We start from the raw sequence: 21,519 nt of genomic DNA, 5'->3' as shown, positions 1-21,519 counted from the left end.
ACCTTCCTTATCCCTGTCCCTCCAGTGTATTTGGTGTGTGACACCACCCTGTGTGCACTGAAGCAGCCACGGGATTTCTGTTGTGTCTGCGTGGAAGCCAAAGAGGTGCCTGCCTTGGTGGTAAAGACGTTGTGGGAATAACTTGGGCTGAAGTGTTGTGAGAAACAATCTATGTGGGCATCAGGTCCTCTGGGGGAAGGAGCGCAAATTGAGGCTGGAGCCAGGGTAGGGGTGGCTTGAAGGCTGGCCAGTGTTGCCTTTCACCATACTGTCTACTTGGGAGCCTGTTCCTGTTTTGTCCATACTACACAGGCAGGACTCCTGTTTCCCTCTGTCCCCAGGGTCACCTGTCAGTCATGGCAGCTCAGTCTGTGTATGATACATCCATGCCAAGACCCAGCAGAAAAATGGTTCGCGGGGAGATCCTGCCCAGTGCCTGGATCTTGCAGCCTGTCACCGTGGAAGGAAGGGAAGTCACCAGAGTCATCTACTTAGCCCAGGTGATAAACCCCTTGCAGCCAGCCTCACAGCACAGTCTGACTTGGTCCCACAGCCCCCTAGGATTTTTGTGTCTCACTGTTGAACATCCTCCAGTGCCCACGCCCTCTCGCCTGAGACCAGGAGACTCTGGGGCTTCCTGGGCTTGCAGTAAGGGGAGTCAGGGGATAATTGGAGAGGAGAGAATGAGACAGGAGTTTATCAACCTTTTCTTAAGCTCCTGTCACCGAAGAGCTAGTGACCTACATCCTGTGGCTGATCCCAGGGTCCTTAGGAGATAGATGAGTCATTTTGAAGCCTCAGCAGAGCAGAGTGATGATCTGTTTCGTTCACCTCTTCCCTCCCAGTCCGTTGACTTGGACTTTGTCACTAGGAGGTGAACGCCAACACTTAGATCTGAATAGCAGAGGCCAGGGGCCTGTAAACACCAAGCCACAATCTGAGGTACTTCTCCCATCACCACAGGCTGGGGGGACTCCTTGGGGCTAGAGTGCAGCTGGCACACTCTCTCAAGTCTATTTGCACATTAAATTCTTCTCTCTCTGCTTTCAGGTGGAACTTGGGGCTCCAGGCTTCCCACCTCAGCTCCTGAGCTCTTTCATCAAACAGCAGCCACTAGTTATAGCCAGACTGGCTTCTTTCCTGGGTAGCTAGCATCTCACTGTCAAGATGGTGCTGCGGGGATGCAGGCCCAGGCTGCTTAAAAGAGACACTGTGGCAGTTCCTTGTTACTTTCCGTACCTGGTGCAGGAAAAGCTGATGCTGCCTGCTGTGGCTGATTGGGGCAGACAGCACTGGCCCAGGGATGCCAGCAAAGCTCAGTTAGTACTTGATCACAGCTGGCACCAGTGCAGAGCAAATGGCCTGAGCTCCTGGCCCTGGCTGTCCAGAGTGAATGCAGCTCAGCTCACCTTTTGGATTTCTCACCGTTCTTTACTGTTGCTGGGACTGCAGCAGACAGGCTACTTAAGGACCAGAATTGGGCACAGCCAGCAGAGCCGGGGGACTGCAGTGCTTTGGCAAGATGCTTCCATAAGCTGGTAGGGAAGCAGGCAGCCAATGGCCAAGACTCTGCCCTGAATCTACCTCCAGCATTTAGCTCCACTGTGTGGTAGGACATTAAAAATACCAAAACAAAGAAGATTCAAAAAAAGCTGCACAGACCAGAACACTGATTCAGAATATTCTCTCTCTTGAATTTTTGCAAAATACTTTATTATTGATTTTTTTGTTTTTTCTCCCTTTTCCTCCCAGGAGAAGACATTTGGGTCTTGGCACGAGTCAGGGGTGTTGAGTGATGCTCTGATATGGAGCTGTCACTCTAGAGCTGTCAGATGGAAGACACCGTAGAACCAGGTTGGACAGATATGGGGTCAGGGTGAGGGGCTGAGGTCTTTGAGGACTGGTTGGAGTGGCAGCCAGATGCTGGTTGCTGACAAGGCAAGAGGAATTTCAGAGCTTAAACATTGCCCTTTGAGGAGGGGAGGCGAATGGCTTGTTGGGAGGACGCTCAGTTCCAGAACTTACCTCAGTCAGTTGGGAGGTGTGGAGTCCTGAGCATTCCATGATTTCTCTCTGGCCTCACCTATCCTAGGATGGGATGGGATGGAGAGTGGGTTCAGTTTTCTTGTACTTTAGCCTGGCTGGATGTGAGCCGTGAATATTCTGTGTGTTTACTTGGAAGTGGTAGGGTTGGGGAAGATCCCCATCTTTAGTTCTGGTGCCCAAAATCTTTTGGGGATTCAGAAGATGTGGTAAAAGGTGTATTTCTGTATAGCATGGCAGAGATTTATTTTTCTAAAGTGTTTGCAGGGCATTTTTCCCTCTTACCTCAGATTATTTATATATTGTTGATTGAAGGTTTTTTAAAATTGCTTTTAAACTTCTATTTCTCTGGTAAATTTTTTTGGTGACATATTTAACACCCTATTTATGTACTCCTACCTCTTGTCATATAAATCTCTAAGACTACTGACCAAAAAAGTCAGATCATTTTTAAATTAAAAGTCCTCTGCATACTTTATCTAGTGAAGAGTAGATGAAATACTGCACCGCGATAGTCTAAGTGTGTCATTCGAGTTTGGCAGTTAGCTGGAGATCACACTGGCAATAGCCACTCATGGCCAATTCAAAGATTCAGTTTATATGTATGTACAGCTTCCCATGAACTTGGCATTTCTTTGCAGGGTAAACAGCAACCAGGTAAGTTGCTCAACGATAGCCCAAGTAAGAACTGAAGTGGAGGATCCAGAACAGTCACTGCCACATCTAACAGTGACCACAGTGCCCTGGGGCTTCTGAGGCAGAGCCACCTATGGGAATCTGAGTAGGGAGATAACCAGGAGGTAACCCTGTCTACCTTAATAGAGAAGTCACCTGGGCGTGGTGGCTCATGCCTGTAATCCCAGCATTTTGGGAGTCTGAGGCAGGTGGATCACCTGAGGTCAGGAGCTCGAGACCAGCCTGGCCAACTGGTGAAACCTTGTCTCTACTAAAAATACAAAAAATGAGTCAGGCATGGTGGCACACTCCTGTAGTCCCAGCTACTCGGGAGGCTGAGGCACAAGAACTGCTTGAACCTGGGAGACGGAGGTTCCAGTGAACAAAGATCTTGCCACTGCACTCTAGCCTGGGTGACAGAGTGAGACTCCATTGCAAAAAAAAAAAAAAAAAACCCACGCACTAGAGCTGACTTAATCAGCAACTGAAAGTTTGAGAGGGATCTTGTAGCAAAAATCAAAAGTGGAGTAAGATTTTGGTTTCACTGGGTGATTCTCATACTTTTGCTTACATCAGAATCATCTGAAAGCTTTCTTATGTTCCAGGCTGGGCCCTACCCCAAGTTACTGGTTTGGTAGCCTTGGGGAGGGACCAGAGTATTTGTATTAACAAGAAGTCTTGCTGGGTGTGGTGGCTCACACTGGTAATCCCAGCATTTTGGGAGGCCAACGTGGGCATTATCACTGGTTCAGGAGATTGAGACCATCCTGGCCAACATGGTAAAACTCCATCTCTACTAAAAATACAAAAAATTAGCCGGGTGTGGTGGCATGCACCTGTAGTCCCAGCTCCTCGGGCGGCCAAAGCAGGAGAATCGCTTGAACCTGGGGACTAGAGGTTGCAGTGAGCCAAGATTGCGCCACTGCACTCCAGCCTGGGCAACAGACTCCATCTCAAAAAAATAAAAAGTCCCAGGGGGCCCTTAAGTTTGCTGGTTTGGGGACCACACTGTCAACAGCTGGCTTTGACAATTAAATAGAAAAGAATCTGATTAGTTCGCTGGCCCCTAGCTGCCTGTCTCCACAATCCTTAGAGTAGCCTTTAAGGCTCACACAGGCCAGCAGGAAGTTTCCTTCATCGGGAACATGTTAAATTTCCATTCAGATTGCCAAGAACTTGGTTTTAACTTAGTGGGCCGTAAGCCAGGCCTGGGTTATGGCCCAGCCCTTCAATCTCAGCAACCTTAGGTGTTTCAGGTTTTCCTCTCCTGCCCATCCCACGTCACACACCTCAGCTGGGTCACCTGGAAAAAGTCAAGAAGTAGCCATGAGCCTGACGCTTACCAGAAGCTTCCTGGGGCAGTGCTGTGGTTCATCCACACCCAGTGCTGGTCCCGGGCATAGAAAAAAAAAATTTTTAAAGACAGGTGTCACTCTGCAGCCAAGGCTGGAGTGCAGTGGCTTGATCATGGCTCACTGTAGCCTTGACCTCCTGGGCTCAAGTGACCCTCTGACCTCAGCCTCCCAAGTAGCTGGGACTACAGGCATGGACCACTGCTCCTGACCAATTTTCTTTTATATTTTTATAAAGATGGGGTTTCCCCATGTTGCCCAGGCTGGTTTCAAACTCCTGAGCACAAGCGATCCTCCCGCCTTGACCTCCCAAAGTGCAGTGAGCAACCACGTCTAGCTGAGAAAGCATTCCTTAAAACTTTGTTGGTTCCCAGGCATTCAAAACAAATTGGATTTAAAGGATAAATAAAGGCCTTTGAAAATGAAGAGATCAGGGAAAAAGGTTCAGATGAAAAACTTGTTAAAGGAGTAGCTGAGGAAAGGGGAATGGCATGGTATTTGGGAAAAGTATGATCACAAGGTGGTGACTGAGAAAACTCCTATTTTTCACTTCCTAGGTTGATGGGATTTCCAGGTTTTACCATGGTCTGATAAGTGGATCCATTTAGGTCCTCCTGGGATATTACCAGTCCAACTCCTGGTGGTAATGCACATGATCATAGTAGTGCTTTTTGTTTCTCAAAGAGATGGGGGTCTCACTGTTGCTCAGGCTGGCATGCAGGGGCGCAAACATAGTTGACTGTAACCTTGAACTCCTGAACTCAAGCAGTCCTCCCTGTTGGTCTCCTAAAGCGCTGGGATTACAGGTGTGAATCTGTCAAAATCAATGACTTATATGTAGAGCTCGATACAGCTCTAATTGAGAAGCAATCCTTTTTTATTCCGAGTTACTCCAAGTTAAATCAAACACCCCAGGCTTAACAGGACAGCATAACAAGAACTGCCCCACCGTGTGGTTCAGTAGGGAACATCTTGTGTGTAGAAACTACGTTATCCTAACCCTTTCTCCCACAAATAGTTACACAGAAGTCAGTACCACTGACAATAAATTTATAGGTAACTGCCACCAGAGATTAGTTTTCTAGAGTGGACTATATAGGCATTCCTAAGAGGCAAGGCAGTTCACTTGGCAATGCACACAGTGAAGCCACAATTATAGCTCAACCTAAAACCCACCTGAGATTCTGCAGCCTTCTTTTGTTTTTGTTTTTGTTTTTTTTGGGGATGGAGTTTCGCTCTTGTTACCCAGGCTGGAGTGCAATGGCACGATCTCGGCTCACCGCAACCTCCGCCTCCTGGGTTCAGGCAATTCTCCTGCCTCAGCCTCCTGAGTAGCTGGGATTACAGGCACGTGCCACCATGCCCAGCTAATTTTTTGTATTTTTAGTAGAGACGGGGTTTCACCATGTTGACCAGGATGGTCTCGATCTCTTGACCTCGTGATCCACCCGCCTCGGCCTCCCAAAGTGCTGGGATTACAGGCTTGAGCCACCGCGCCCGGCCCTGACTCTGCAGCCTTCTAAAAGGGAAAAAGACAGGTAAAAATGACTAGACATCAAGCCCTTGTTAAAGAAAACCAGTTTATTTTAAAAAGCTCTAAATGCCCTGTGCTTGGTCCCTGGTCAGAGAGAGAGAGGTCTCAAAAGTTACTACCCACACTGGGGCTGAAGGTACAGGGGGAAAGCCAGGTTTCAGTTGGTTGAGGAGTCATACCTTATCTGTTAGGTTTTTTTGGATAGTCTTGCTGTCACCCAGGCTGGAGTCGCACCACTGCAACCACCTTCTCCCAGGTTCAAGCAAGTCTCCTGCCCCAGCCTCCCGAGAAGCTGGGATTACAGGCACACTCCACCATGCCCAGTTAATTTTTGTATTTTTAGTAGAGATACAGTTTTGCCATGTTGGCCAGGCTGGTCTTGAACTCCTGACCTCAAATAATCTGCCTACCTCGGCCTCTCAAAGTGCTGGGATTACAGGCGGGTCTCCGATTCCTGACCTCAAATGATCACCTACCTTTAAAAGTGCTGGGATTACAGGCATGAGCCACCACACCCTACCCGTGTGGTGGTAGGCATTTTTAAGGAGATTGTAGTCTACCTCCTGATGGTAAGAAAATGTAGACTCCCACGATTCATGTTTTAACTTTTTAAGTTAAGTGGAAGTCACTTGCCTCTGTCATGCATTCCAAGACCACAAAGTTTTAAGAGCTACTGGGGATAGCAAATGAGGCTTGAATTCTGTGTTGACAAGCCCACACACCTCATTTCATTTAGTATCCAAGAGAAAAACACCACCTCTTCCACTCCAGACTGGCATCTCTGGGCTTCTCTGTCATAATCTGAATCAGGCCAGCTCTCCTTCCTCTAGGATTCGCGTGGTAGTCCTGTAGTTGCTGGGATGTAAGGCAGCAACACCCTTCTTTCACAGAGCAGGAAGTCCGATTATAGACCAGCTACTCCCACATCAGTGAGTCCATGGTGGGCACTTGGGCCACCTCCTGAGGAACAGTGAGGCGGGGGTCCAGGGTTCTGGTGAGATGCCCAAGGCAGGGCCACTTCTCAGCCCTAGCTCTGGGCCAGCACAGTGCCCCGGTTTGGCTGCACCAACTCACAAGCTCTTAGCTGGGGTTCTGGCAGGTGGGGCTCGGCTAGAAACAGGTTAGACAGTGTTGCTAATTCTTCAGCAAAGTCCTGCAGTAAGTATAAAGATGAGGGAAAAGGCAGCATATAATTCTCAACATCTCATCTTTTTTGGATAGTCTCTTTTTCACTGAAGACCAGCCCAAACACCAAACCTTAGCTAACCACTCAGTAGACAACAAGCTGGCTACATTATTTTTTCTCACCTGCCTTCCACACTGAAATGGACATGAAACCTAGTCTGTTAGTACTTTGGAAGGCTAAAGTTATGGCAGGGAGTGAACTCTGATGGGGGAGGCTCAGGCTTTACCACTTTTTGAGTATTACTGAGTGCATCTATTTCATCTTGAAATTATTAGTACTATTAAAAGATGAATTACTTTGCCCCAAATCGTAAAAAAAAAATTACCAAGATTAAAATCCAGGTTATTCAGATTTTAAAAACCCACACACTATGCTGTGCTGCTTTCCAACTAACTGTCTTCCTTTCATCTTCCCACTAACACAGTCCCTCATATAATAACTACTCAAATCGGGATGATTTCAGGGTGGCCCTGAAGACTCTTGACAAAAATCCACTTAAGTTTTGTCCCATCACTTGCTTCCTTTCAAGACAAATGGGAGATGGAGACTCCTTACCCTTGGCCACTGGGCCTGGTGGAGGCTGCCCAGGCAGGCCTCTATCTCCATCCGTCCCATTAGACCCTTCTCCACCAGCTCCCGGAGCAAGAATAGCAGTAAGTCCCACTGCAAAACACAAGAAGGTCAGGGTTGCTAGGAGGATGGCCGAGTGACCCTGATGACACAGATTGAGATCTCAAAGGACAGAGCTACTGGGAAGAGACTTTAGATAAGTGGAGTCCATTTCTGTGTGGGACAGGAAGGGGAAATAAAGGAAGCACGGCAGCTCAGACAGTTTGAGGCAAGGGTGGTGGATGTTCAGAGCCTGACTGCAGAGGGCTGAGACGCCTTCCTGTTCCTTCTGACTCACCTCCCTCGGTCTTGTATCTGCCAGAAGCCCCACGTTTCTTGGGCTCAGCAGTAGCTGCAACGGAACCGGCCCCTGAAAGTCTTCCTTCCACAAGGAAAGCAGCATGTGCAAAAGCCTTCGAGCCTGCCCTCTCTCCAGCCTGTGCTGTGCTGGGGGCCCGAGGATGGGAATCTGATCTGCAACTGTGGAAAGAGAGGAAAGCCAAGCTGTAAGAGATGGGGGCAGTCTGGATGTGGTGCCTCACACCTGTAATCCCAACACTTTGGGAGGCCAAGGCGGGCAGATCATGAGGTCAGGAGTTTGAGACCCAGCTGGCCAACATAGTGAAACCCCGTCTCTACTAAAAATACAAAAAATTAGCTGGGTGTGGTGGCACACAGTTGTAGTCCCAGCTACTTGGGAAGCTGAGGCAGAAGAATCGCTTAAACCCAGGAGGCAGAGATTGCAGTGAGCTGAGATCACACCACTGCATTCCGCCTGGGCAATAATAGCAAGATTCCTTCTCCAAAAAAAAAAAAAAAAAAAGATGGGGGCAGAAGAGGGCTGGTTTCTAATCTTGCCTGTACCCAACCCTGAGATTTGGGGCACCAGACAAGAGGGTTATGATGGAAGAAAAGAACCATACCAAGGAGGGAAGCTAACTCCACAGAGCACTTTGCCAGATGCTGTTCAGCAGGGGGGCACAGGAACTGCAGGGGGAAAACGGAGACCATAGGCATCACCATAATTACTGCTGTGAGAATTGGACCTGAGCAAGTGTGGCTCTGGTTATTAGGTCTCACACAAGGACAGAGAAAGGCGGCCCTCAGGTGGCAGATGCCACGTCTCACCTGGCGGCACTGCAGCGTCTGGCCCAGCTGGCCTACAAGCTGTTCCAGATGCTCTGGGGAGACTCCCTCGTCAGAGTCCCTTGGTCCCACAGCCAAGGAGAGCACGTCCTGTAGAGAGCAGGGGGAGACATCACCCTGTGCTGGAGACCAAGGTGCCACAGAGAATTTGGCTTGGGACAGGGATCAGCCAGTGGAGAGACGCAGAATAGGGCCCTGAAGAATGGTAAGTGAAACCAAGTTGCCCCTAGACCTGGGACTTGGATAGGATGCCATAGCAAGGGGGAGCAACCGCATGGACAACAAAAGGCGGAACAGACGGAGCAGGTCAGCTGAGGGACCTCAGGCTGCCAGAGCATGGGAAATGTCACTCAACTTGGGACCAAATTGTAGCGAGCCAACTCCCATAGGGCATCTTATTTTTGAAGCATGAAGGGAAACTGGTCTATCAGATACTTCCTTAGGATCTTCTCTAATGTCTCTCTGTTCATCTTCTCTGGAGAGCTGAGCTTTTAATGCAGAAATCCTCTGCATATTGGCAACCAGTATCAAATGGCCACTAAGCCTCTTCCTCCTATACAATCTCCATTTTAAGTCACTGCACCTTACTGCCTATTCTAATCTCTATTCCTAGATTATTACCATAGACCAGAACCAGACAATAAATATTTTAGGCTTTGCATGCCATAAGGTCTCTGTCTTAACTATGCAACTCTGCTGTTGCTGAGTAGTTGCCCAAAAGCAGCCACACACAACTCATACACAAATGAATATGGCTATATGGCTGCATGCCAATAAAACTACTCACAAAACAAGGGGCAGGCTCACTTCAGTCCATGGGCTGTTTGTTGACTCCTGCTCTAGACAATCTTTGAATTTTTAAAATCAGGTTAGGAGAACTGATGGGTTTATTCTTACTGCCTATAAATGAGCATCACCTCCTACATAAAACATTTCTGAAGTTGTCTCCAAATACTGGGGCGAGTGCCTCTTAGATACTCATTTACTATGAAGCCATTCACCACCCCCCTCATCACTATCTGCATAAGCATGTAATCAATCAAAAATGTCCTATCTGCCCATTTCCCCTTTTGGATGATTAAAAAGTCAAGAGTGACAATTGGGAAAACCATTCAATCCAGCTCAGCCCTACCTAACCTCATTCAGTAATCAATAGAACAGGGACTAGCTGGACAGCACAGACAACTTCCACATAAAAATCCTGGAGCTGATGTGAGAAAGGAAAGAAACCAGGCACAGAGCAGGGAGAGGGAGCAGGGAAGCCAAAGGGAGTAGGGTAGCCGTGTACTTTTATCTCGGAGATGAGGTGGGAGGGGAGGGGAGCATGGTGCTCACAGGCGCCGGAGCAGCCCCTCCGCTCCCCCCGGGCAGCAGGTTCAGGACCCTGGGCTCGAAGTGTGCGACTCACTGCTGCTTTCACCTCCCTCCTGATCAGTGCTGTGGGGCAGAGGGAGAATGGGAAAGGGGTCACTGGAGGGCCCTGCACAGGCTCACCATGCTGACCCATGCTTTTCACCGTTTCCTACGGGCTCTCAGTCTCATCTCCCCCAAAATGCCTCTGACTCTCTACCAGTCCACTTTTTAAACACTTGATTCAGCACCTTACCTGTGATGTTGACTGACAGCCAAGCACAGGCCTTCTCTGTTGCAAGCCCCACAGCAATGTTCTCTGCACTGCTCAGAACCTGGAAACCACAGCTACAGAGTCAGGGGCTGAGGGAGGGCTGACAAGGGATGCCAGAGTCAGGCATCAACCTCCCCAACCCTGAGCCTCACACGGGTGTGTGTGCATCTCTCCCACAACCACCTGGCCTGCTAGTTGCAGGCCTCCCTCCCACGTACTGCTGCTGGAGTCTCCTCTGGAAGCAGCGCCCGCACAGCCCCAGGGCTCTTCCTTTGACAGAACCTAAAAGGAGACAGACAGGGTAAGTGGTCTCTGGGTATTTCAGCCTGGCCCTAGAAGTAAATGCCCCAAGTATACCAAGCACCTGACCTGGGAGGCTGTGCCTTGGAAGGAGGCACCATTTGCCCTCCCATACCCACTCCAGGTGCCAAAAAAATGAAAGCCCAACTGCCAGCCCCACAGTATCACACGCTCCCAAATGTAGGTTTGCATTTTGCACCACAAAAAGCCTACAGCCAATGCTGAGCCTACAGAGAATGGGCGTGGGGAGAAGAAAAAAGGGGTGAAGGAAAAAGTAAGTGTGAAAGAGGAAAGAAAGGACGGAGAAAAGCCAAGAGAGGATCAAATGGAACAGTGCTTCTTACTCCCGCCCTAGGGCCAATGCCTGGGCCCCGTGGGGGCACAGCCGGGAATACAAGATCTCCAACAGCTGGGCTGGGTCTCCCCCTTCCTCTCCCTGTGTCACCAGCTGCTCTTGGAGAAGTGACTCTGCCTGGCGCACCAGATCTGCCACCAGTGTAGCCCTGTAGCAGGGACAGCAAGGTTGGGGGTGGTTGGAGGGTGAATCGGAAAGGGGCTGCAAATTTAAGGAAATTTGGTCAAAATTTCCTTCAAAATGTGTCAGCCGTTTCAGCCCCACACCCACTCTCTGGCTGACCACCTCAGTTTAGCAAATGAGGAAAAAGGGGAAAAACTGGTAGCGGGATGAGCCCGGGATCCTTAACCCGCTCGTACTTGATATGTTTGACACAGTTCGATCCAATTCTCTCTGCCACAAAGTCTACAGTCCGGCGCAGGGAGGGTGGCTGGTTGTGGAAAAAGGCCTGGGCGAGCTGCGCCTGTGGGGAGGAGGGAGAGGCAGTGAGGCTTCCTCCAGCCTTCCCCCTCTATACCTCCCACCTGGGGCTGCCTCAGCCTTGCCCTTACCTGCAGCCCCTGGCTGGTCTGGGGAGGCTGGGTTCCCAGGCTGCTGGTGGTGGTGGTGGTGGTGGGGGTGATTTTCCTCACAAAGCCCCCACTCCGTCCACTGCTGCCTGACACCCACAAAGCAAGCAGTTTCCGGAGCTCTCCTGTATCAATGAAGTCCAAGGTCTCAGTTCTGGAACCCTCTCCCCTCCCTAAGCATCATGGACTTTATTTGTAGAGTCAAGAGGCTCAGACAGCCAGGAATGATTATGAACGGAGCAACATGTGAGGGAGTTGGGCCAAGGGGGTGCTTTCTGGGTACTCATGGAGGGACAGACCAAGGACCATCCAGGGAAACGGGTGCTTACCGATGTAGGGGCAGCAGGTGTAGAGCAGCTGCTGGTCCACCACAGGCACGCTGTCCTGGGGAGAACAGGCCAGTGTCAGCAGGTTGCCCCTCCCCCAACACATGCCCAGGAAGCAGGCAGTTGGCAGGGCGTTTACAAGGGTAACATCTTCCCCTGGCTGGGCCTCCCCAGGCTGCCCACTTCCTTTATTCTTGGGATTCCCATGACTCTGGCTGGACCCCGACACTCACCAAGCCATGCTCTGGGGCTACTGTGTCCATCTCAAAGGCATCTGAGGGACCCTCTTCTAGAAAGAACAAGTCCTCGGGGACTGTGGGAATCTGGCAGGACAGGAGGACAGTCACAGCTCTAGTCGACTTCAGAGACCCCCCCTCTACTCCGCCCCCCACACAGTGCCAGGGTGTAGGTGCCAGTTTCACAGCAGCCTCCTGAGACAATGGGAATCCCTAGGCCTTTCCTGAACCTTCATCTTCTTGCCCCTGCCTCATTTACCCTCAGACATTTGCCCTCTCCCCATCTTCAGCTGCAGAATCTCTCCCCAATCCGGACCCTCACTCTGCCCACCTGGAAAAGCCAGCCCAGGACAGCAAGCAGCAGCAGCTTGTTCAGAAAACACATCTTCCCCTCATTATCCTGTGACAACACCAAGCTCCTGAAACGTCAATGGACAGTACACTGGTTTGAGCAGAAAGGGCAAAAGAACAAGAGGCAGCAAAAGCTGTCACTGGAGGCTGGCTCACAAAAACAGACCTAAAAGGGACTGGGGCCATGTCAGCAATCAGGATCTCCCCAGCCTCCCCTCCTGCATCCGGAACATCTCAGTGAGGCCACCTCAGGAACAGCACGAGGCCAATGAAAGTGCAGATGATTTCCCACTGTCTATCTCTGGGAAGCCAATTCTGCTTCTTCTAGGGCTCACTTATGGCCAGGGCCCCACACACACAATGCTAACTCCTCAACCCTCTTTATGAATAACAGGCTTGACCAATGTCCCCCACTCTGGAATCCTTTCGTCAAGCCTTAGCCTTGCTCCACTCACCGGTGCAGGCGCAGCAGCAGAGTGAAGATGCCCCGGTAATAGTCCAGCAAGGGAACAACATGGTCAGCAAAGGACAGGAACTCCACCAGCCAGGGCACGGTGAGCACCGCCCGGCGGGCCTGCAGCCCTTGCTGCAGCAGAGTCCGTACATCCAGGACCGGAGGGACCTGGGAGGGCCAGAGCTCAGTCAGAGGGCAGGTCCCTGAGAAGTGCTGGGAGATGCTCTCTAAACTGCCTGGCTTCCAGAATAGCCAAGGAAACCAGTGAGCCTCAGTGCCTGACTAGTCCTCCCTGCTCCCTCCTCACCAGAATCCCCCGCCCATTCACCTGGCTCCTGAGGGCCAGAATGGAGTCCTGAAGCTCACCGGTCGGGGGAGGTTCAGGCCCCCGGTATGGCAGGAAAGCCACAAAGCCCAGGAATTTGGCCAAAAGCCTCAGGCTAAGAAGCACCACAGCAAATTGCCTCCGTTCACCCTGCATTGAATCAAGGGAAGTAAAAAGTCCAAGCGTGAGGCTTCCAGAACAATTTTTTCTTGAACATACTCCCTTCCCTCCTGGGTCCGACCCCGTTATTTTCCTTGTTCTGTTTTCGGACCTGCCAGTCTACATCTGACTCCCCATCTTCATCACTGGGCTCATGCTGGGGCAGGGCGAGGCCATTGAGCTCCCGGATCTTCAAGCTCAGACTGTCCATGAGATGCTGGTTAAACTGGAAGCTGAGAAGGGATGGGTGGGGCATAAGCACTGGAAGAGGTGCAGGAAGAGGCAGAATCAAGGGGCACTGCAGAGGGAAAGGAGCAGGACAGAAAGGGAAGCTGAGGAACAACAAAATCACCCGTGTGGGTGACAGAATGAGAAGTGCAATGATGCCAGCAAGTACAAACTGGAAGGAGCCTATTCTGTTATATTCCAGGCAAAGGAGACTGTTTACCCTTTTACCCTTTTGAGAAGCCACACCTTTCCTGGCCTCTGCCCCATTCCTTGTAAGACACAGGGGAGCCTACCTGCTGGCACTAAGGATGAAGTCCCTGAAGAAGCCTTGACAGCCTGGGAAGGTGGGGGGTGGGCAGGGCCCCCCACTGCTCTGAGGGGTCACAAGCCGTTCCTGTAGGCGCCACAACCGCCCCAGCTTGTCAGCTCCCAGCATACTCAACACATCTGGGGCCTCGCCCAAGACAGTGCCCCCAGCACCGCCAGGGCTCTGACACATCTCGGGTGGGAAAGAAAGGAGAGAAATTAAAAAATTAGTAAGTGGGAGGGAAGGACTGAACAAAATAAGGAGAAAGTAATCAACATTTAAGGAATGCCAACTGTGTCAAGCACTTTAGATAGCTTTTCTGAGGTGTGAATTACAGGATTGTTTCACAGGTGAAGAAACTGAAACTGCAAGGTTAAGCATGTGCCTAGGGTCACTAGAGCTAGGATCTGAAACTAAGCTTGACTACTTACTAAGCCTGGGCTCCTTACCACAGCACAAATCAGAGGGAAAGCAGCAGCAGCAGGCTGGGGGAGATACAGGGTCCAGGGCATGTCAGAGAGTGCCCTGGCTTTTCTTTGGCCACGCAAGTTTCAGCCACCCCACCAAAGACTAGCACTCTTGTTCAAATTCCAGCCCAGAACATGCCTGGCTGTCTGCCCTATCCTGAAGTGCAGTCGTTATGTGGCTGCCTCTGATACCTGTTGTTTAATGTGGATTAATCTCTTGCTGGGGCTGTTACCTGCAGTAGTTGTTTTTGGAAAAGTCGAACAAAGTGGCTGTGGCTGCAGGCTGCAGAGAGCTGACCCATCATGGCTCTGAGGAACAGAGGGCAGGAATGAATGGTATAGAGAGGGGAGAGAGGAAGAAAGATGAGAGAAGTAGTCAACACTTGGGCTTCCCAGCCCTTTAGCAGGGACTTGAGCCAGCCTACACAGGGACATTGAAGGTAAGGGACACTCCCTCAGCACCAAGTTCCCCCGAGGCTAGAGGTGCACTTAATAAAGATATCACGCCAGCCCTCCTGTCTTCAGCCACACTGACAGGCGGCGAGTCTCATGACCGATGTGAAGGGAGCTCACTGGACTGAGGTAGGCATTCCGAGCCCAGGCATCTACCTACAGTGACCAGACTTGCCCAAACTAGAGAATGGAGAAAATGGAGGCTAGATGCGTCTAACCAGTGGCTTGGGCCAAAAAAACTCCAGCAGCCTGGGCTAAGAGCTTTGGACTTTTTCCAAGCATTTGCCACTACAGAACAAGGATAAGGCATTTTTTTTTTTTTTTTTTTTTTTTTTTTTTGAGATGGAGTTTCACTCTTGTTACCCAGGCTGGAGTGCAATGGCGCGATCTCGGCTCACCGCAACCTCCGCCTCCTGGGTTCAGGCAATTCTCCTGCCTCAACCTCCTCAGTAGCTGGGATTACAGGCACGCGCCACCATGCCCAGCTAATGTTTTGTATTTTTAGTAGAGACGGGGTTTCACCATGTTGACCAGATGGTCTCGATCTGTTGACCTCATGATCCACCCGCCTCGGCCTCCCAAAGTGCTGGGATTACAGGCTTGAGCCACCGCGCCCGGCCAGGATAAGGCATTTTTGAATGAAAAGAGCTTGAGACACATCCCTTTCGAGTAGGAGCAGAGTTATCAGTAACTAAAGATATTTCAGATGATAGAAGAGAACAGCTAAGGGCTGGAAGGAGCCGGGGAAAGTCTTCCCTCCTCCATCAGTTCCCCAAGCGGCACTGAGCTACTCACTGCCAGGCACAAGAAAGACAAGGTCTGAGCACCCACCTGATTCTGCTGCCCAAGCCCTTCTCAAAATCCCAGCCAGGCTCCTCATGGTGATCTTCCCACTCTCGCAGCACCTCATAAAACACATCCCTGACGTATAAGAATGCCTGATCAGCTGAGGCACTCACTCCCACAAGTGCCTTCCCCCCCCCCCCGGAAGAACTGAGGACAGGACTATCTACAGCTCCATTTTTTGTTTTGTTTTTGGAGATGGAGTCTTGCTCCTGTCGCTCAGGCTAGAGTGCAATGACGAAATTCTGGGCTCACTGCAACCTCTGACCCTCCCCCACCAAGCGACTCTCCTGCCTCAGTCTCCGGAATAGCTGGGAGGGATTATAGGTGTCCACCACCACACCCAGGTAATTTTTGTATTTTTAGTACATATGGGGTTTCACCATGTTGGCCAGGCTGGTCTTGAACTCCTAACCTCAGATGACTCGCCTGCCTCGACCTCCCAAAGTACTGGGATCACAGGCGTAAGCCACTGGGCTTGGCCAGCAGCCCCATTTTTTAATCTCTCCAGAATTCTCTACATAACAGCGCTACAGACCAGCAGCAGCATACTACAGGCTTCATGTGCTTCTGTGGGCAGTTCACCCTGGCACACTCTTGCCTGAGAACTCTGAGACTAAAGCCATACACCTGTGACATGGCTGGCTAAGCACTAGGGCTTAGGTCCACAGGTGCACAACAGAATGAAGCCAAGTGGCCCCTATGATGGCCGGCAGGAAGGACGTGGGAGGACTAACCCACCACCTGTTAGTGCTAAACTCCTAATTTTTATGAAACCAAAACAGCTGCCTAGTCCAGAAAAATGTCATCTCATTTCCTCCCCTAAAAGTCCCTTTTCTTATCACCTCTGTTTTTTAAAAGTATGAAAGGCTCGGTCACTGGAGAAGTTGGCACGATTGTCAGTCTCTGGCTGAAAGGAGACAGCCTGAGCAGAGGGTGGCATCACCAGAGAGACCTAAAATACAGCAGGAACATTAGGAACTGCAGGGTCATGCTGAGAAAACTTGTCCCTCTTATTCTCACCCAGAGTTAGCTCACATTACACTTAAGTGTCGTCAGCAGGGTTGCGGGACTTTATGTAAGCTAGCAAGGGTCAGGTCCAGGCCAGTGGGCATCTAAGCTGGGGTTACTACCTTGGCAACACTGCCCTCATAGGCAGCTCGAAGGCGGCCTTGCAGAGCTGGTGAGAAGCACAGCAGCCGCTCATTCTCAGCCAGCAGCTTCAAGGTCCCTTTGTCCAGGTTGGAAAGAACCCTGCAGGGACAAGAGCACCTATGACTGAGACCGGAACACAGACTGCAAGTAGCAAGCAAGCACTTGCACACCACACAGAGCATCTCCAAACCATGGCACAGGTATGCAAGCCCAGTTATGTACTGCAAGATCACGGGCCAAGGATCAAAGACAATGAAAGTAAAGGGGAGGATATGAGACTTTACAGAACAGGGACCAAGACAACAGGACAGGAACATTACTAGAAACCCAAAAAGCTCAGCTGCTAACACCAAAGAGGTCCCTATCTATTTTTTTTTTTTTTTTTTTTTTTTTTGAGATGGGGCCTCTGTCACCCAGGCTGGGCTGCAGTGGCATGATCTCACTACAGCCTGGACCTCCTAGGCTTAGGTGATCCTCCCACCTCAGCCTCCTGAGTAGCTGGTATTCTAGCTACTGGCTAGAATTCTACCACACCTGGCTTTTTTTTTTTTTTTTTTTTTTGTAGTAGAGATAGGATTTTGTCATGTTGCGCAGGCTGGTCTCAAACTCCTCAGCTTAAGCCACTATCCTGCCTCAGCCTCCCAAAGTGGCGGGAATGCAGGCCTGATCCACCACACCTGGCCCTGTTTCATTCTTTTAAGGACCGCATTCATAGCCTTAACAGAAAGTTAAAGGTTACAGGTAGGAGAAGGGCCACTGTCCTGTGTTAAGCACCAGCATACATCCCAGGCAGCCAGAGAACTAAGCAGATGATGACAATGAGGCCCAAATGCCTCAGCCGGGGAAACTCACTGAAAGTGACACTCCAAAACCTGCACTGCAAAGAAGACACAATCATGGATGCTTTGGAACAGCGGACTTTCCAGGTTATCTAGAAGGACAGTACCAAGCTGTCAGTTAAGAAGGGTCCCATTTCTAGACCCCACGTCTCAAAAGAAGGCTTGCTCACTGACCTAGGGCACCAGGACTTAGTTCAAAGTCATTGTCCTTGGCAGTCACCATCCTCCGGGCAGTGAGGAGCTGAAAGACGAAGAAAAGCTCCAAGAAGAGGTTTGGTACGAGGTTCTCTAGATAGATACAAAAAGAAATCCCATGGTATGGGGCACCATTCACAGCCGAGGCTCAGTTCTAGGTGCCTTATCAATTCTCTTACCCAGCAGTTCTACAAGTATCTCCACTCCATCTCCCCATGCTCTCACTCACCCGCAATGCACGAGGAGTAAACAAGGGCTACCAGCTCCAGGCGCTGGCGGGAAGACACTCTGGCAGGGTCCGCAGGTTCATCTGTGAGGCCTCCTGTCCGGCTGGGGAGGGGTGACCCCAATTCTGGGGTGGGACAGGTGGGGGTAGGTGACTGCTGCAGCTGTTTAGAGCTATGGGGATGAATAAATTTCATCAGCAGTCAGCTTAGCTTCCCTGCCACAGCCACACTCAGGTCCCTCCAGAGTAGATACCAAGAGCCCAAGAGACAAACCCAGAATGCCCAAGAGGGAAATTAATTTCAGGGAAAAGCCCTGAAAATCCCCCACAGGGAGGAAGCCGACATCCCCAGGAGCGGCCAGGCCATACCGCTCCTTCCTGAGCATCTCCCGCTCCTCTTGCAGACTTCTGCACCCTGGGGGAAGGCCAAGGCCCCAAGGGCGAGTGTCCAGGGCTGAGGGTTGGGAACTGGGGACACAGCTGATTGGGGGTGAGGTGAAGCAGGTCTTGGGCTTGGAGAGTGACCGCTCTTCGCTCACCGGAGTTGGGTTGATCCTGCGAGAAGGCTTCGTCCTGCTGAGTAGCCACAGGTTTTTCTCAAATTCCTATCTTCAAACATCTCCCCTCCACCACCGCAACAGCTAGACCTCTTGCCAAAAAAAAAAAAAAAAAAAAAAACCCAAAACCCCTCAACATCACCCCCAGCCTTCTAACCATCCTCGTGCTACATTGCGGAGCGCCGAGCCCTGATTGACTGACTCCCCAGAGCCTTCGTACTACTCATCTCCTGCATGAGAGCCGAGTCTCACCCTGTAGGGCCAGGGGGCACCGAGCCTACGGGAGGGAACTCCTCCAGGTTGCTGAGGTTTGGTGGATCAGAGACCGTGAGGCTGGGGCGGCTGGGGCTGCCAGAGCCTCTAAGCCTCCGGCTCCCGGCTCCGGGCAGGCTCTCCCCGCTGACCCCCTCCTCCAGGCTGCGGCCTCCACGCTCCCGGACCGGCCCCGGGACCCGCCTCCTGCCCCCGCGGCGAGCCACAGGGGACTCCGCGGCGGTGCTTAGGGCCTCGGTCGGAGGAAAAAGCTGGCTGCGCGCCCCGCGGCTGCCCCGCGGCGGGCCTCCCGGCCTCCCTGGCAAGGCTGTCGAGGCGCCCGGGGCCTTGGCGGGGGTCGGGGGCCCCTGCGGGAGGACGCGGCTGCTCTGCTCCCTCAGGAAGTTCAACAGGAACGGTACGAATTCTTTCCGCAGGGGCCGGAGTGAGCTCAGCGCGGCCGCCTCCCCGGGGTTATCCTAGGGCAGAAGCACAGGTCGAGGGGCGAGAGGGTCAGCCGCCGGCCAGGGGCCGTCAGCAGCCACGGTCGCTGGGCATGCCTCGGGTGGGCGGCCCAGGCAGCGGCGCCCAGTTGGAGCGCACTCGGCCCGGCTGGTAGTCAGGCGTCCTAGAGGAAGGGAACTGGAGGGCTGGACTCCACCGCGGGAACCGGCTTCGGGTCAGGCCTGGGGGCGTGTCAGCGCTGTTACCTTCGAACCCTGGGTGCTGCATGCGATCCACCGCACGACGGCTGCGACCGACACCTCTTCTCGCAGCAGCGACTCCAAAACCGCCGCCATCCCGGTCTGGGCGCTGTAGGGCGACTGCGCAGGCGCAGGCGCGCCACGGAAGGCCAGGGAGGGGCGGGGCGAGCAGCGGGGAACGGCAGTTGGTTTCGCGAGGCGGGGAGGGACGAGGCTAGCAGGGCGGGGAGGGGCTAGCGGGGAGGGGAGGGGCCAGCGGGGCGGGACGGAGCCGGCTATTGCCCAGGCCCCTAGTCAAGGCCTCGTTGGGTCCTCAGCCCCCGCCAACAGGCCGGTTGTTGGGAGGTGAAGTGCAGATCACAGCCCGTGGTGAGGCCCGCCTTGGCTGCCTGTACTGGCCCGATGAACGATCTGAGGAAGGGATTCAAGCTGGGAGTGGGGTTGCCGCGGAACAGACGCCCCTCTGGGGAGACGGAGGATCCGGGAGAGACGTTGGTGGAGGGGAACAGAGCCAGCCACCAGCCTATCTTCTGCTCTAAGCACGTTCTTCCAAGAGTTTGTTTTCTAGGTCCAACTGGCACCACCCCAGAGAAATTATAAAGTTAATCTAATCTTTCATTTTGACTTTTTCTTAAAAGCCAATTTTTAAATCCCTTGGCCGAGCACTACTCATCGGCTTTTCAGCGTTCACCATCAGCTAATTGACCATTGAAGACAATTAATTACTTCTAGGTTTTTAATAATCCCCAGGCCACAACCCTTAAAGTGCCTCCGGCCACCGTGCACACGTAATTGCTTGTTTGTAGTTTTATTTACTTAAATGGATTTATGTGAGGTTAATATTTCAACTACTTTGCAGTTGAGATGTCAGTACGCATATGATTAGCTTCTGGGAGCTCGAGGTTTTGTTTTGCTTTTTTGTTTTTTTTGAGACAGGGTGTTGCTCTGTTGCCCAGGCTGGAGTGCAATGGCGTCAGAAAGGCTCACTGCAGCCTCCGCCTCCTGGGCTCAAGCGATCCTCCTGCCTCAGCCTCCCTAGGGCTGCAGCCCAGCTAATGTTTTGGCAGGGAGCGGGCGGCAGATCAAAAGTACTGGAATTACAGGCATGAGCCACCATGCCCAGCCTGAGTAATTCCTTAATCTCCTTTATTTAAAGAAACATGAGAGAGCATTTTGGATGTTGCTGCCCTATCATTCCAGGTCAAACCAAACCAAGAGCGGTGAGGCAGTGCCCTTGTGAATGCCTCCTGAGAGTTCCTCTGGTTCAAAGGAAGGTTACAGGCAGAAAGATGAGGGTGGGGTGCAGGAATTTCTCTAGTGGTAGAAGGGTTGTTTCCTATGGAGAAGGAAAAAGTACCTCCAGCCAGACAGAATAATGGACTAAAACGGAGCTTTTAGCATTTTGATTTTATTATGGGGAAACATCTCCTAATATCCTCAAACCCTGGTTTTCACCTGCAGGGACAATGAACACTTAGTTTCTATTCAGTCCTGGGCTGCTTTTTTTAGGGAACCTTGGATGTGGTACTGCATTTACAGTAACACTGTCACCTCCCAGTTGATCTTGTAACCTCTGGTGTATTCAATAACTTTATTAAATTAGAAAAATAATATTTCCACTTTTGAAATCCAAACCATCACACACATAGAACTAGATTTTGCATGCGGAATGAATATTTTATTACTAGGTTATAAAAATAAAATACAAAATAATTTTAAAACAGAACTTAAAACACTGTACAAAGCTTTAATATGATACAAATGGGAAAATTAAATAAATAATTACACTTTTATGTACAGGTGGCCTATACAAAAGCACTCCATGTTTCTGCCAATACTCTGTCCTTGGTTGCCTGAGCAAAATTGCATAAAGGAGCTGCTCGTAGGGGAAAGGGACACAATAAAACACCTCTGGAGTTATTTCAAAGAGTAGTTTCTCATCTCTCTGATTTCAGAAAGAGGAGAAGATAGGGAGAGAAAAGTAGAATTGTTAAAGTCATCTATTCTAACTCAGTGGTCTTGTTCAACAAGAAAGAATTGTGGTTTGCG

General features: G+C 51.1%; 2 protein-coding genes across 14 annotated transcripts in view; one reads left to right on the top strand and one right to left on the bottom strand.

Moving 5' to 3' along the window:
* Nucleotides 1–2,384, top strand: part of STARD9 (StAR related lipid transfer domain containing 9) — a 151,991-nt gene extending 149,607 nt beyond the window's left edge. For 3 of the 4 annotated variants that reach the window (XM_032297823.1, XM_032297826.1, XM_032297827.1), the window contains 3 exons: nt 26–105; nt 342–500; nt 1,051–2,384. In XM_032297823.1, coding sequence (XP_032153714.1) covers nt 26–105; nt 342–500; nt 1,051–1,152 — 341 coding nt within the window. In that variant the 3' untranslated portion in view covers nt 1,153–2,384. The remainder of the gene's footprint in view (nt 1–25; nt 106–341; nt 501–1,050) is intronic. The other variant, XR_004274972.1, reaches the window with a different exon arrangement.
* A 3,925-nt stretch (nt 2,385–6,309) lies between these two features.
* CDAN1 (codanin 1) lies at nt 6,310–19,601 on the bottom strand. 10 transcript variants are annotated; one of them, XM_032297740.1, is made up of 28 exons: nt 19,477–19,586; nt 18,767–19,245; nt 18,327–18,533; nt 17,961–18,130; nt 17,711–17,824; nt 17,550–17,628; nt 16,676–16,796; nt 16,388–16,497; nt 15,531–15,620; nt 14,480–14,555; nt 13,766–13,971; nt 13,357–13,477; nt 13,089–13,235; nt 12,762–12,928; nt 12,287–12,374; nt 11,953–12,042; nt 11,723–11,777; nt 11,376–11,518; nt 11,184–11,287; nt 10,814–10,972; nt 10,388–10,451; nt 10,152–10,230; nt 9,834–9,982; nt 8,528–8,635; nt 8,323–8,386; nt 7,698–7,879; nt 7,346–7,453; nt 6,310–6,757 (listed from the first exon to the last, which is right to left on the bottom strand). In XM_032297740.1, exons 1-28 carry the CDS (start codon nt 19,564–19,566, stop codon nt 6,632–6,634), a joined length of 3,696 nt encoding a protein of 1,231 aa, XP_032153631.1. In that variant the 5' UTR covers nt 19,567–19,586; the 3' UTR covers nt 6,310–6,631. The 10 variants fall into 10 exon arrangements, 9 of the variants coding, with proteins under 9 accessions (XP_032153631.1, XP_032153632.1, XP_032153634.1 ...); XM_032297741.1 differs by having other exon boundaries at nt 18,327–18,530; XM_032297743.1 differs by having other exon boundaries at nt 8,323–8,635; nt 19,477–19,601.
* Between the last annotated feature and the right edge of the window lie 1,918 nt (nt 19,602–21,519).

Source organism: Sapajus apella, unplaced genomic scaffold, assembly GCF_009761245.1.
Source record: "Sapajus apella isolate SASKATOON/1434 unplaced genomic scaffold, GSC_monkey_1.0 scaffold37, whole genome shotgun sequence".
Lineage (NCBI taxonomy): Eukaryota > Metazoa > Chordata > Mammalia > Primates > Cebidae > Sapajus > Sapajus apella.
This window is presented reverse-complemented; position numbering and strand designations above follow the sequence as displayed.